The sequence below is a fragment of the Pongo abelii genome, chromosome 5 (genome assembly GCF_028885655.2).
Source record: "Pongo abelii isolate AG06213 chromosome 5, NHGRI_mPonAbe1-v2.0_pri, whole genome shotgun sequence".
Taxonomy (NCBI): domain Eukaryota; kingdom Metazoa; phylum Chordata; class Mammalia; order Primates; family Hominidae; genus Pongo; species Pongo abelii.
The window spans coordinates 37956938-37971859 of record NC_071990.2 but is presented as its reverse complement, the minus strand read 5'-3'; the positions used below and the strand labels follow the sequence as shown (position 1 = coordinate 37971859).

The 14922-nt window shown below is 52.7% G+C and overlaps 1 protein-coding gene across 2 annotated transcripts in view; it reads left to right on the top strand.

The window, feature by feature from the left end:
• Positions 1–219: 219 nt before the first annotated feature.
• The window catches only part of MDGA1 (MAM domain containing glycosylphosphatidylinositol anchor 1), a 60109-nt gene continuing 45406 nt past the window's right edge, over positions 220–14922 (top strand). Inside the window, exon 1 of one of the 2 annotated variants that reach the window (XM_054558759.2) lies at positions 220–564. In XM_054558759.2, coding sequence (XP_054414734.2) covers positions 498–564 — 67 coding nt within the window. In that variant the 5' untranslated portion in view covers positions 220–497. The remainder of the gene's footprint in view (positions 565–14922) is intronic. The other variant, XM_024249145.3, reaches the window with a different exon arrangement.

Sequence of the window (14922 nt, the reverse complement as noted above, 5' to 3'; positions counted from 1 at the left end):
CAGGACTGGAAACAGCAGATTGATTAACTCGAGCGGAGCCCCGGCCTCCCTGACTCCGCTCCGCTGAGGGGCGGCCCCAGTGCGGGGAAACGACAAGTTTGTCAGTCGTCCGTGGCCTGTTGGATCGAAGCGCCGCCGCCGCCGCCGCCGAGAGGTCCCCGGCGCCCAGCATCCCGCGCGGACAGCCCTGGGGACCCGGGGCGGCTCGGCGGCCGGGCTCCTCGGGTCGGGGCGCTGGCTGCTGTGCCGGGCGCGCCGAGGCACCCGGGGCTGGGCCAGCGCCCCCTGCGTCCCCACGCGGGCAGCGGCCCCGCCGGAGGAGAAACCCGGGTCGCCGCCACCTCCGCCTCTTCAGTCTTCTGGTCTTCGTCGCCGCTCTCTCTCTCACCTCTCAGGGAAAGGGGGGGACATAGGGGCGTCGCGGGGCCCCGACGAATGCGCCCCCCGCCGCCTCTCGGGCTGCGCTGCCTCGCGGGGATGAAGCACCGGCCGTGAAGATGGAGGTGACCTGCCTTCTACTTCTGGCGCTGATCCCCTTCCACTGCCGGGGACAAGGAGTCTACGGTAAGAGCCCGCGTCCCGCTCCAGCTTGGCTTAACCTCGCGCGGAAACTTTGCAAGAGGCGCAAAGTGCGCGCTGCCGGGGTTTGGTGGAGACCTCGACTCGGACTCTGGAGTGGATGCCCCCGTCCCCGCCCTCTCCAGGGCGCGAGGAGACCGAGCTAGCTGCTTCGGAACACAGGGGCCGGTCGTAGGGTCTGGTGAAGCCGGGATGTCAGGGGGAGGCACCCACTTTCCCACACCCTGCTAGAGGTGGGAATGATTAGGAACCCTTGAGAGCACCCGGTCGGCTCGGGAGACCCGGACAAACCCAGCCCAGGACTGGTGCAGCGACTTGCACCGAAACCTCGTCCTGGCTCGGCCTCCGGAGTGGAAGCCAAGCGATGCATGAGCCGGAGTTGCCGCGCGGCTTGCGGGCGAGCCGGCTGTCAGCACCGGGGCCGGGCGGCGGGCTCGCCTTCCCCGCTGTTGCTGCGGCTTCGCTTCTTCTACTCACGACTTGACAGCCTGGTCAGGATGCCGGCATCCCCTGGCTCCGGCGCCTTCGACCCCGGCATCCCTTTTCGGACCTTCCCTGAACCAGTTCTTCCTGTCCCCGGTTCCTAGCTACAAACCCCAACCCCACCTTCCTTCTTCCTGCGCGCACACACAGACACATTCAGCCACCATCCCCAGAAAACGCAAACACGGCACGCACCCACCGGGATACGTGTCCAAACTCTGCCTCCTGCCACGCAGCCTTGCTCCTGCGTCCTCACGCCTCGCTGTGGTTACCAAGGGAGACTCTGGTTACCCCTTCCCCCTTCCATCCTGTGGGTTTTCCCGGGGAAGGCTCGGGGCAGGCATCATCCATTCAGTCACCTGGGCTCAGCCTCCCGCAGTGCCTTAACCCCACAGCACAGAAAATCATTCTCAGGGGCCCAGTGGCCCTTACTTTGCTTTCTCTTTACTGCAGGATGGTTTGTCCAGGTCCCTTTTTAGTGATGTGTGACTGGAGAGGGCAGGATTCTCTCTTTCCTTTTCTGTTGAGTGGAGGGACTAATGATTCCTCTTTTAGATCCAGGGGAGTCTGACCTGTTCTTTGTGGGGTGGTATAGGCACTGACTACTGGTTGCCAGCCTCAGGTGCTGAGGCTGAAGCACCCTGGAGGGTGCTGACCCATCTGCCTGTGCCTGGGAAGAGGAAGGGGTGTCCTGAAGGGTGTCTGAGAGGTGACATGCTCCTGGCCCTGCCCAGCTAGCTGGCTTGGGCTTAATTCTCTGGTGAGAATAGCCCAGGCATCTGGCCGAACTCTGCTTCTTAATTAGTTTGTGTGTCTCTTACTGCCTGGCCCCTCACAGAGGCCAGGAAACGCAGGGAAGAATGCAGCAGGGACTGGGAGAGGCTGGGTTTGGGGGGAGGAGCCACGGGGCAGGTACTGGAGGCCTTGGCCTCTCCAGGGCAGATGAAGATGCCAGTGGACTGGGGTTTCACTTTCTTCTTTCTCCCCAAGTCAAGGTGCCTAAGAGAGGTGCTGCTGAGGTCTTTGCCTTCTCACCACAGCCCCGGGGCTGGGGAGGGTGATGGCGAGCCCTTCCTGCATGCTGCTGCCCTCCACTCTACCTTCCTTCCCTGTGCCGTTGGGTGCATTTGGCAAGACCCACTCCTGGTCATCCCTGTCCTCCATCTCCTCCAGCTTCTCTAACCTCCTCTAGGCTGCTTGGGGCTCATCTTCAGGAGGTTCCTCTGTTCCTAGTCTAGTAAACCGAGCAATGAGAGTGGGGTTTGGAGTCGGGGCAGTGGTCTCTGTGGATCCTCATTTCAGAGTACTCTAGGGCCAGGATTCAGCCATAGGCTTATCTATACCCTCTTCTCTCTGTGTTTTCTCCCCTCCTGCCTGTGCCTAGGTCCCAGTTGCTCTCACTCAGAGCCAATCAAAGTGGGCTGGATGTGCTGGGGCTGACTCCGGGCCCTTGGGTGACATGCCACTTTTCCTTTGAGAGCTTGGCTTCAGGCGGTGTTGGGGCTTCAGGGGAATTGCTGGGTAAAAAGTCTTTATTGAGGTGGATGAAGGCAGAAGATTTAGGAGGAGGAGGAGGATGACAGGAGGTCGCTGAGTTCCTTGTGATGCTAGAATCTTTGGCCAGATACAGCAGAAGGGAGGATCTCTGTAGGATAAGGACTGGCTTAAGAAGTAGGTCGAAGATCTGGGACTAGTTCTTCTGCCCCCCTCCCCAGCAGTCTTTCTGTACCCGCAAAGCAGAAGAAACAGCATGAGAGTGAAGGCGGCACATAGGGACCAGGGATGGCCACTCCAGCCCGGCATTGCATCCAGCATCCAACATGGTCCCTGGCACAACCGCAGGAACTCGGCGGGTATTTGTTGAATGAAGAAAGGGCTATAGTTGGGGGCAGGTTGGAAATTCTTTCTCCATGAGAAGTCTCTCTAGGACTTGGTTTCTAGCAGGGCAGTGGGGCATTGTTTAAGGGTCTCTGCTTAGGGCGAGTCACAGAGTCCTAGCCTGCAGCCCTAGAAGACAGAATAGGCTGGAAGCCTAGTATTGCCCTGACACTGGGGAGGGAGGCAGCAGGTCTAATTCAAGACATAGGAGAAAAATGTATATCCTGGGGAGGGATCCCCTGCCTCTGCCCCTCTGCCCCCAGGCCTGTGTGGATAAGGGAGGGGCTGAACAGAGGGGAGGAAGACGAGCAGGCGGTGGAGAGCGAACCTGACGGCATTCGGCCTAGGCTGTGTGTCTCTGCTGAGGCTGGTAGGAGGTAGGTGCCTAGAACCCTATGTCCTGCTTCCCACTGAGGTCCACCACCTGCCCTAGGATCCATGGTCTGCAATAGGGCTGGGGAGGCAGCACTCTCAGTTTGGCCAGGTGGCGTTGTTCTTTGGGGCACAGATGCCACAACAGCCAAATGCTGGACCAGATGGTCCATTTGGAGCCGGTTCTGCCTCCCTCCTCACCTCCCAATCTCCTGGCCCAGTTTGTTGTCCTCTGGGGTGGATCCTGTAATCTGCTTTCTGGCAAGCCAGGGGGCTGGACTGGCCCCAGTGGCCTAGTTCTGGGGCAAAGGCAGTAGCCAAGTGGTGGAAGAGGAATATCTTGCATACGGATAGCGTCTGGGAACACCCCGCCTTCTGTCCTGGCTTCTCCTCCTCTCATAGCAGTCGGACCGCAGGTCAGTGGGATTCCTCTCCCTTACAAAAACACAACAAACCCCTGAATTATTTAATATGCAGAAGTGGGAATTGACATTATCCTTAAGACAGGTTGTTTGCAACTTACTGGTGGAAGTCAAAATATTTCACCAAAGGTGTCATCAGAAACTACTATCCTATGCTAATTTTTGTAGGAACATGAAGACAGATGTTGAATAATTTGACAAGAGCAACATAGCTTACAGAATTATCACTAAGTCAGGTTTTTTTCCCTCCTCTGGGGAGCACGGAGAAGGAATTTCAGGAAGTGAGTGTCCCAGTGTCATGTCCTGGGTGTTGATCTGGGTGTGGGCACTTGAGGTTTTTCACTGGAGTTCCTACCCCATGCCTTGAAACTTTGGTTTCCTGGGGCTAACAGGGGCTTGGGGTTCTCTTAATGTCCTCAAGAAGCTCCGTGCTTCTGTTCTTTCTTTCTTTTCACTTACAGAAATTGCACAAGCGAGGGAGAGCACATTGTGTCCACAAATCCAAGCTGGTTGGTTTGCTTTGCTGGTGTTACCTCCCCACCCCAAGTTGATTTTGGCCCTTTAGCCAGCCTGAGGGCTCCCCAGACCCTTGGTGTCAGGCTGGAGAGCCCCCGCCTTAGGGTCAAGATCCTTATGATGTCCCACCCGACATTACAGGATGGGAGTCTGCTCCAAGGGTGGGCGGGGGCTCTAGGTGAGGGGAGGAGGTCAGTTAGAGGGGATTTTGTTAGCAGGAAAGCGTCCTTGAGGGGGTGGCCAGGGGAGAGCTGAGAGCTACTTGGCTAGGCCTGGCTGTGAGCTGCTGAGGCCAAGGTGGCAAAGCCTCATTTCGAGCCTGGTATATTAGCTCTGCTTTGCTGGAACATGGAGGGACAGGCTGGGGGGGAAGGGAGTGGAATCTGTAGGGAGAATGGAGGGAGCTAATCACAGCCGCCAAGGCCTGGCAAATGAATGATGCAGGAAATCAATACCTGGGGGCGGGAGTGGAAATCCGGGCAGTGGTAGCAGCCCCAGCTTCTCCCAGCTGCCCAGGAGGCATGGGGGAGGGCCTTGGAGGAGTGAGACAGAGGCAGGAATGTGGAAGACACCCCCACCCCAAATGTCACTGCCCCCACCTCCCTGCCACTCCCCCCCGCCCCTCTCCCCACTTTCATCTCATGGCTGGGCTCATGGAAGGTGGGCTAGGAGATGATCCACCTGGTGAAGACAGAGGACCTAGGAGATGGAGTCTTGGGCCTCTCAGTCCTGGAAGAGCCCTGCCTCACCTCCCACCTCCGGACACCTGAGCCTGACACGGTCCCAGGTTTCTGGTGTGTGTGTAACTGCCTAGGGGCCCTGCCCTGTGTGGCAGCTGCTGCCGTTCCAGATGTGGCCAGCAGGGGGAGGGCTTGGCCGCCACATTGCTTCTTGCCTTTCCTGGGCTCCCGTGGGCCTCACCCTATCTGAGGGATGAGTTATGCTCATTCCTCAACCTGGGGCTGAAAAGGGTTCCTTAGGGCCTTCTGGAACTCCAAGCCTCCCTCCAGCTCCCACGTACCCACCCCGGTGTCCCTAGGCACCTGCCCGTGGCCAAAGCCACACTTGCTGTTATCTCAGATGAATCAGGTTTTCCCTAGGCCCCAGCTGGATGCTGGGGCTCAGCTTAGCCTAGTGGGCTCTTGCTCTGGTAAGGCTGTGGCAGGGGGAATGGGGGTGCTTGTGCCCTTGCAGAAATGCCTCTGTATAAACCTGGCGCATGGCCCCTCTTCTGCATCTTCTCCCCGTGGTCAGAAGACCCTGCTTTGCAAGCATACATCTGCTGCTAGAAGGTACTATGTACCAAGGGGCTTCTCTGGTATTTAAATGCTGATACAGGAGGCAAGAGCAAGGCTTAGCTCAAAGGAATGAATATTTTTGTTTTTCAACAATGAAATCTAATTTTTCCTCAAGTCTATGAATAACACTATGAGTAACTACTATGAGTAACATGTGCTCTTTGCAAAACAATCAAGGAATACATAAAAGTATAAAGAAAGAAAGTAAACCTCACTCGATAACCCACCATTTGTTTGGTCATGTTTTTTTCAGGCATCCTTTTGTGGGAGGGGGAATGAACCTTTTAGGGAGGATTGTTGGTCAGAACAACAATCCTTTATAAGTGTCTAAGAGCCACATGACTTACCAAGCATTTTCATGCCTCTGCAGCCTTTGCTTCCATGACATTCTGAGAGGTCAGCACAGGGAGTACTATTGTCTCCATTGAACAGATGAGAAAACTGAGGTTCCAAGAGTTTTAGTGACCTGATCAACATTGCACAGCTGGTAAGAAGTAGCCCTAAGACTCAGTCCCACTGGACCTTCTGATTTGCAGGGAAGGAAAGCAGTGTGGTGTTCCTTTCACTCATCATTCATTAAATGTTTACTGAGCGTCTACCTTGAGCAAGGCTCAGTTCTGGGTATTGGCAGGGCTACTGAGATGAATAAGATGGAAGGAGAAGGGGAATCACGTGTAAGGTAGGGGGAGATTTTGATAAATGTCATGTAGCAAGGGCAGATAAAAGGTTGTGAGAATTTGAAGGGTGAAGTAATTGCTTCCAAGGCCTTGTGGAAAAGAGAGCATTTGAACTGGCCTTGACAAATAGAAGTAAGGATTGAGAGGGGCATTCCAGGTGGAGGGCACATTGTGGCAAAGGCCTGGAAGCTAAGGAACCCGAGTGTGTGAGGAGTTCGTGAGCTGTTCAGTTGGGCTGGAGCATAAGCTGAAAGGGAATTGGGGCCGTTAGGGCTGGAACAGTAAAGGAATTTTTTTTTTTTTTTTTTTTTTTGGAGATGGAGTCTCACTCTGTTGCTCAGGCTGGAGTGCAGTGGCACGATCTTGGCTCACCGCAACCTCTGCCTCCCGAGTTCAAGCAATTCTCCTGTCTCAGCCTCCTGAGTAGCTGGGACTACAGGCACACACCACCATGCCCAGCTAATTTTTGTATTTTTAGTAGAGATGGGGTTTCACTGTGTTAGCCAGGTCTCGATCTCCTGACTTTGTGATCTGCCCGCCTTGGCCTCCCAAAGTGCTGGGATTACAGGCGTGAGCCGCTGTGCCTGGCCAGGAATAATATTAAACGTTGCTAACATTGACTGTCCAGCCTGCGATCATAAGTATGCATTATCTTCAGTCTCATCACAACTCCTTGAGAAAGTCATTTATCAGTCCCTTGTCCAAGTGGCAGACCTGGACTTGAACCCAGAACTGCTCATTGCAAAGCTGTAAGGAGGATGTCGAACAGGGAGCTGGGTTGATGCAAGCCATATTATGGGCCAGGTAGCCATGCCGCTGTGTGTGGGAGGAGGCCGTGCTGGAGAGACTGTCAGGAGGCTTTGCAGTTGTCCAGGGGAGTCATAGGGAGCTTTGTGGGCACCTGCAGGAGGTGTGTTCCAGGCAGAGGAATAGCTGCTGCAAAGGCCCTGGAGTAGGAACCTGCCTGGCCTGTTGGAGCAACAGTGAGGAGTCCACTGTGGCTGGAGCAGAGTGAGCCAGGGGGAGTGGAGTAGAGGGTGGGGGCAGAGAGTTAGTAGGTCCAATCATTTGGAGCCTTGAAGGCTATGAAAGGACTCTGGATTTTGTTCTGCATGACATAGGGGACCATGGCAGGGTTTTGAGCAGAGAAGGGACATGAACTGACACCTTTTTAGTAGAACCTCTCTGGCTGTCATGTAGAGAATAGATGGTAGGGGTTTGAGGGGGGAGGAAGGAAACCAGTTAGAGGCTGTTGCAAAAGGCAAGACACAAGATTGTACCATCATTAAGCACTAAAAGTGTATTGGAAAGAGTTCAGTCAAGGAATAGGAGCTGCAAAAGGCTCTGAGGTTTGGAGCTGGGAGACTTGGCACACAGTGATAACAGGTTGAACAAAAGCCACTGGAAGTCAGACAGGTTTGGGGAAGTGAAGTAGTTAAGAGCCTCAACTTCTGCATAAGAAACCTGGGTCTGAATCCCAGCTCTGCCCCACACCAGCTGTAAAAGCCCAAGAAGTTACATCTGCTTTCTAAGCCGTGGCTTCTCTGCTTGTCAGATGGAGATCATCGTACTCACTGCATGGGCTTGTGATGAGACGGTGCCTAGGAAGCTCTGAGCACAGTGCCTGGCACGTAGCAAGGCCTCAGTAAATAGTTTTAGTGACAATGTGAGTGAAGTTTTGAACTTCATGGGATTCTGGCACTGGCATGTCTGGGGTGGGATATTGACAAATCGGGTGGACAATGAGCACTGAGCTCGGGAGAGAGATCAACTCAGGAGAGGTAGGTCTGCACATCTGGATTTATGTCTGCAGAAGGATGTGGGTTGAAACCATGAGGTGGAATAAAATTGCCAGGGATTAGAGAGTAGAGAGAAGGTATTGGGCTGAGGCCAGAGCCCTGGGGAGCACCAACGTTTAGGGGGCAGGAGGAGGCCTGAGAGAGGACGTGGACCCGAGAGTCTGTGACAGAGTCTGTGAGAGGAGGAGGCGGAATGAGAAAGGGCTACCAGGGGACTGGGGAGCTCGGGGCAGCTGCAGCACAGAGTGGGGCTCCTCAAACTTTCCCATGCACAAGTCTGCCTTGGGATCTTGTGGAAATGCAGATTCTGATTCAGCGGGACTGGGGCTGGGCTGAGATTCTGCGTGAATCTGGTGGTGCCGATGCTGCTAGACCGGGGATTGCGCTGTGCATAATGAGGGCTTCAAGTAAGAAGTCTGGACTGGGGTTGGAGGGCCAGGTGGGCAGCCTGCTGCCTCTGAGGGTCCTTGCCCAATGGCCTCGCCTCTCTGAGCCTCAGTTTCCCCATGTGAAGGCTGGTTCAGGCACGCTTACCTTTTGGGATTACAGAGAAGCCCAGGAGTGATAGCCCTTTGTAAACTCGAAGGTGAACTATGGGGACTCCGTTTCACGAGCGCAGAGAGGGTGGCAGGCAGATGGCAGGGAGCTCCGGGTGTGGGTGGCATGTGGCAACAGGAGGTATAGGCTGTGCTTTTGAGAAATGTGGCAGGCCAGGGAGGCTGGAATAGCAGCTCCCCTTCCCCAAGCCCAGCCTTTTGCCTGTGAAAGGCTGGAGCTGTAGGGGTGGATGACCTTGGTGGCTGGGTGGTGGCTTGAGCAGGCTCGAGGGCACTGCTTGGCTGGCTTTGAAGATTCCACCCCAGGCTCTTCTTGGTTCCTTTCCAGTCCCAGAAACTCAGCCGAGATACGTTAATTATCTGGAGGATTGGAAGCTGTGTAGAGAAGTGGTTCTCAGCCCTGGTGCATGTCAGAACCACCTGGAGAGCTTTTTCAACAACAGATGCCTGGCCCCACCCTGGGCCTCCTGAATCAGAAACCCTGCAGGTGGCATCAAGGCATCTGTGGTTGTAAGAGCTGTTTAGATGATTCTTGGGCACAGCTGGTGTAGACAGTGTGTCTGAAAAAGCCAGGCCAAAACAGATGTCTTCTTCCCTTGGACTTTCTGAGGGCATTTCCTGGTTTTCCAGGTTACTGCCCAAGCTTAGTTTCAACCAAGTTCATCTGAACCCTGGAGTCTTAGGAAAAAAACAAAATCCACTGATTATTTTCTAAACTGTGAGCAGGGAGACTTTCTACTTTAATGGTGCTAACTGGAAGGTCCAGGCCAAGAGCCCGGGAGACCGGCCCCTCTTCTGGCGTCTAACCAAGGGACTTCCAGTCTCAAACCTAGAGAGATTGAAGGAGTCTCCTTCAGAAACACAGTTTTCTTTGATTTTTAATAGGTAAATTATGGTGCCTTTTTGAAATGTGGCCCTTTTGTTTATTCTCTTTCCTGTTTGGTTAAGACTAAAGTGAGGCCAGGTGCTGTGGCTCACACTTGTAATCCCAGTACATTGGGAGGCTGAGATGGGAGGATCACTTGAGCCCAAGAGTTCCAGACCAGCCTGGGCAACATAGTGAGACTCTGTCTCTATTACAGAAAAAAAACAAAGAAAGTGAAAATTTCAGAGCTGGAGAACAAAGTAGCAATTCAATGTAAAACCAGCAAAATTGATTTTATTTGAGACAGGGTCTCGCTCTGTCTTGCAGGCTGGAGTACAGTGGTGTGATCATAGCTCACTGCAGCCTCGATCTCCTGGGCTCAGGCAATCGTCCCACCTCAGCCTCATGAGTAGCTGGGACTACAGGCATACACCACCATGCCCGGCTAACTTTTTTTTTTTTTTTTTTTTAATTTTTAGTGGAGATGGAGGTCTCACTATGTTGCCCAGGCTGGTCTCAACCTCTGGGCTCAAGTGATCCTTCCGCCTTGGCCTCTCAAAGTGCTGGGATTACAGTTGTGAGCCACCATGCCTGATCAAAACCAGCAAATATTTAATGAGTACCCACTAAGTGTCTGGAAGGGTGGTGGGTCTTGGCTGCCGAGGTAAAATGACATCTGTCCCCGAGGAGTTCACAGCTGAGCTGGTGAACACACAGCCTTTTCTAATGCCCTCATCTTCCAGATGGAGGAGCTGAGGTTCACATTGAGTGACTTGCCCCGGGCCCTACAGTTAGGTGGTGTTGGAGTCAGGGTTCAAACTCAAGACTGCCCAGTGCAAAGTCCAGTGCCTGTCTACTTCCCCAAGTGTGAGGTTTCTGAAGGCATTCCCTGGCAGGTTTTTGTTCCCCAGCCCGTGCTATAGCAGATGGGTTGGCCCAAGGGAGCAGCATAAGGACCCCCAGGCCTGTTTGCTAGAAAGAAAGACCGGACCAGAGAGGCTTAAACAAATGCTGTTGACTTTCTCAAGTCTCGAGGTAGGTTCTCAAGGCTCCTTTCATCTTGGTGCTCTGCTCTCCTCACGGTGGTGGTTCTCAAAGTTGGCTGCATGTTACAATAACCTGGAAGGTTTAAAAAGTCCTGATGCTGGCTAGGCTCAGAGACTCACCCCTGTAATCCCAACACTTTGGGAGGCCGAGGCGGGTGAATCTCCTGAGGTCAGGAGTTCGAGACCAGCCTGGGCAACATGGTGAAACCCCGTCTCTACTGAAAATAAAAAAATTAGCCAGGCGTGGTGGCGGACACCTGTAATCCCAGCTACTCGGGAGGCCGAGGCAGGAGAATCGCTTGAATCAGGGAGGCCGAGGCTGTAGTGAGCCGAGATCACGCCACTGCACTCCAGCCTGAGCAATGAGAGTGAAACTCCATCTCAAAAAAAAAAAAAAAAAAAAAAAAAAAAAGCCCAGGTTGCACATCATACCCATTAAATCAGAATGTCTAGGGGGTGGAAACCAGTCATCTGCATTAAAAAAAAAAAAGTCTCTACATGATTCCAGCATGCAGCAAAGATTGGGAACCCTGCCTTTTAACATTTTGCCTCAAGGTCACCAAAAGGCTGATGGGGCTCAGCCATCATGAGACATTCCAGGAAGGAAGACAGCAGGAACCTTTAAAAGGCAGGCCTGTCGGCTGAGTCTGCTGTCTTCAAGGAGCTTTCCCAGAAACACCCTACGGTGACTTCTGTTTACATCTTACTGGCCATTCTTAGCTTCAAGTCAGGCTGAGAAATAGGGTTTTTCAGATGGGCACATTCCCATCTGAGAAAATATCTGTATTCTGTTAGAAAGAAAGGAAAGGGGGTATTGGGTGGGTGATGAGCAGTCTTTGCCACAAACACCCATTTTAGGGGCAGTTGGTGTTTCTTGAGTGAGAGGGGATTTAGATGAATGTGAATGACTGCTCTCCTCCTCACTCACCCCACTCTGCCAGCCTATCCTCACCTCGCCCCACTCTGCCAGCCTAGCTCAGGTAGGGGTGGGGGTGGGTGTCCTGGCTGCTCTGAAGATGCCCAGAAGAGACCTGAGGGAAGACAGAGACCCAGAGGAGGCAGGTGACTTGCTTGGGTCACCCAGACATTCAAATGAGAGTCCCACCAGCTTCCCGTCTGCCAGCGCCCCCCAATACTGTCGGTTCACGCGTTCATGGGATTGTTGATGTCTACCGGTTGGTACCTCTCTCTGCTAGCAGGTGTCTCCTTTCAGCCCCAATGGCAGAAGAGCTCTGTGGTTCCAGAAAAAACAGCCTCCTGATTTCTGGGAACAGAAACGGATGGGCTGTGTGAGAGGCTCCGGTCCGGAGGTGATCTCACTCATCTTTCTGCCTCTCAGCAGGCCCACACCCACATGAGACCAAGCAGCCCCACTGCTGTTTGCTCAGTGTCTCTGGTCCTTCATTTTGGGAAGTTCTTCCTATTGACCTTATTTCAACTTTCTGTAACAACTTATCAGAAAGAAAGATTCAGGAACTGAGACCTCTGAGTTGAACTTGAGTAACTCCTTGGCCCTGAGACTCTCCCCAAGTGATTTTTTTTTTTTTTTTTTTTTTTTTTTTTTTTTTTTTTTTTTTTTGAGACAGTGTCTCACTCTTTGGCCTAGGCTGGAGTGCAGTGGCGCCATCTCAGCCTACTGCAGTCTCCATCTCCTGGGTTCAAGTGCCTCAGCTTTTGAGTAGCTGGGATTACAGGCGTGTGCCACCACACCCGGTTAATTTTTTGTATTTTTGTAGAGACGAGATTTTGTCATGTTGCCCAGGCTGGCCTTGAACTCCTGGGCTCAAGCAATCTGCCCGCCTCAGCCTCCCAAAGTGCTCAGATTACAGGTATGAGCCACTGCGCCCGGCTGCCAAGTGATTCTTTAGAAACTCTTGATGAAGGCATTTCCCCTATCTCTGAGAGGGATACTGGGAGGATAGAGATGGGGGAATGAATTGAATTTCAGTGGCCTCATCTACTTGGGTTTGATTCCAGTGTTCCAGTAAAATGCAGGGAACCTTGAGGAGGTCAGGTTATCTTCTGGCAAGATACATAAAGCTCATAAGGCAAGCCGAAGTTCTGTGCCACGGCAAGACCTGAATTCACTTTTCTTTCTGGAATAAGACTACAGGGTAGACACAGAGAAGGCTATGAGGAGGGGTACAAGGGTATGGCAAGGAGTGAGCTCAGCTGCCAGCCAGTGGCCTTCAATGACCCAAAAACAGATCTTCCAGATTCATTGCAGGAAGAAACTGAGACCGCAGAAGGCAAGTGGCTTATCAAGGTCACACAGCAATTAGGTGCCAAGGCTGAAGTAAAAAGCCATGTCAAAGGACTTTCTACAGCTTTCTTTCTCATTCTCCTGTCACGTCCCAGGCTTAGGAGAACCCAGGACATGTCTGCATGGCGTTTATAAGCTCATTGTGTGCCCACATCTCTATAATCCTTCCCCCACCCCTGTGAACCTCATTTCTTATTCTCAGACCTCATTGCATCCAGACTACAGAATCTGGGGCTCACTCTGGGTCTAGAACTCTGGTTAGATGTTAGAGGCCCTTATTGGAAATGTCGGGGGATCCCCCCCTTGTGGGTGGGAAGGTGAGCCTGCTTGGTAGTGTGAACTGGAGGTTGCTGCCAGTCTCCACTGGGTCCAACATCTTGTCATGCTGCCTACAAGTTCCACTGTAGAGTTATTAACAAGTTAGCTGGCAGAAGCACTGCCACTGTTTCCAGAAGGTTACTCTGGGAATACCCGGCAGCCCTAAGCCTTCTCCCCATGGCACAGGTTGGTTGATCAGACGAGCTGGATCTTGAGCCATGAGATTCAGGCAAGGAAGTTTCCAGGGGAGTGGTGGGTGGCGGAAGAGGATGATGGTGGGGTATTTGATATGTGTGTAGAGGGGCTGTTAGGCAATATGTGGACTCTGTGTTGTGGCCATGTGAGAAATTTCATAGTGGACACCATGGACAGTCAAAACACACTTGGACTCATAGTCTTAGTTTGGGTTGCCCCAGAAGTAGACTCTGAGATAAGGAGCTGAATGCTGTAATTATTTGGGAGGTAAATCCAGGAAACTCTGGTAGAGGAATAGGGAAGCAAAGGAAGCCAGTGAAAGATGCCTTATCAAGTCAGTTACGTCGGTGTCCCTTGGAACTCTGGCACACTTTGTGAAACACACTTCAGAGTTATCCCACCGTGGGGTGAGGGAACTGGGGCATGTATACACCCACCCTGCATCTGTCACTGGGTGAGGCTGCTCCTGGGGGTGTTAATTCCCGGTACTCCTAAACCACTGCACACACAGGCAACGCAAGCTCTAGTGGCCAGAGATGGCCCTCAGGCAGAGAGGTGCCCACAGGCATTGGCAATTGGGAGCTGGCTGGTGGTGCACTGAAGTGTTTAGGAGAGGGGGTGCAGGTGGGGCAGCAACAGTCTGTATTACATCTTGCCTAAGCCATGGTCTTGGTTTTTCAGAGCCAGCCTGCTGTGTGGAGCTCTTTGTTTTTAGGTGTCATGTTCAGGGCTGCATGTACAAGCCTCCATTCCAGGCTGAAAACTCTCCCCTGCAGCCACCAGACCTGCTCACTGCTCATTTACTTCCTTGGATTTTGTGGCCAGAATCCAAGTGTGTCGATTTCTCCAAGACTCTCCTGATAGAATTCAGGCTCTCCCTGAAGGATGCCTTACACCTGTGGAGGACAGGGTTGGGCATCACTAAGGACACACCCAGAATCTACAGGGTCCTTTGGGCATTGCCAGGAGAGGCACCATGTTCTCCATCCCACTGAATTTAAAACCAATATAGAGGTGGGGACAGTCTAGACTAGAAGACTGCTCCTTCTCCCTGTAGGCAGGATTCTGGGTGAAACAATTGTTAGGGGTTAGAGGGTAATAAGGTCGACTGCATTCTGTCTACTTCCCTGCCCAGGAGCCAAGACATGGGCTATGACCAGAGTGGCCTGCACCCCTGAATATACCTGAGCCTCATGAGTCTGGCTCAGAGCAGCACTTCTACCCTGTTGTATATTTCTCTCTCTCTCTCTTCACTAATAACTGGGACCTGAGGTTAATTAACTAATTCAGTATTTATTGAACCCCCCGCAATGTGCCAGACTCTGTTCTAGGTGCTGAGGATACAGCAGAAAACAAGACAGAGATGATCTAGAATCACAGACTCATAAAGTGACAGAGCCAGGGGGAATCTTAGGGCAAATCTAATCATTTGTCAGGAGAGAAATCTGAAGCCCAGAGAAAACAAGAGAAGTTCTCAGGCCACACAGCAGAGAGGGGGCTCAGCCTGGAATCATGGAAGGTCAAAGGTAAAGGGCTTAGAGGTTGCCTGTTTCTACCTGCTCAGTTTTTTGTTTGTTTGTTTGCTTGTTTTTCTGAGGCAGAGTCTCTCTCTGTCTGGAGAGAGTCTCTCTGTCTAGAGAGACTCCAGCCCAGG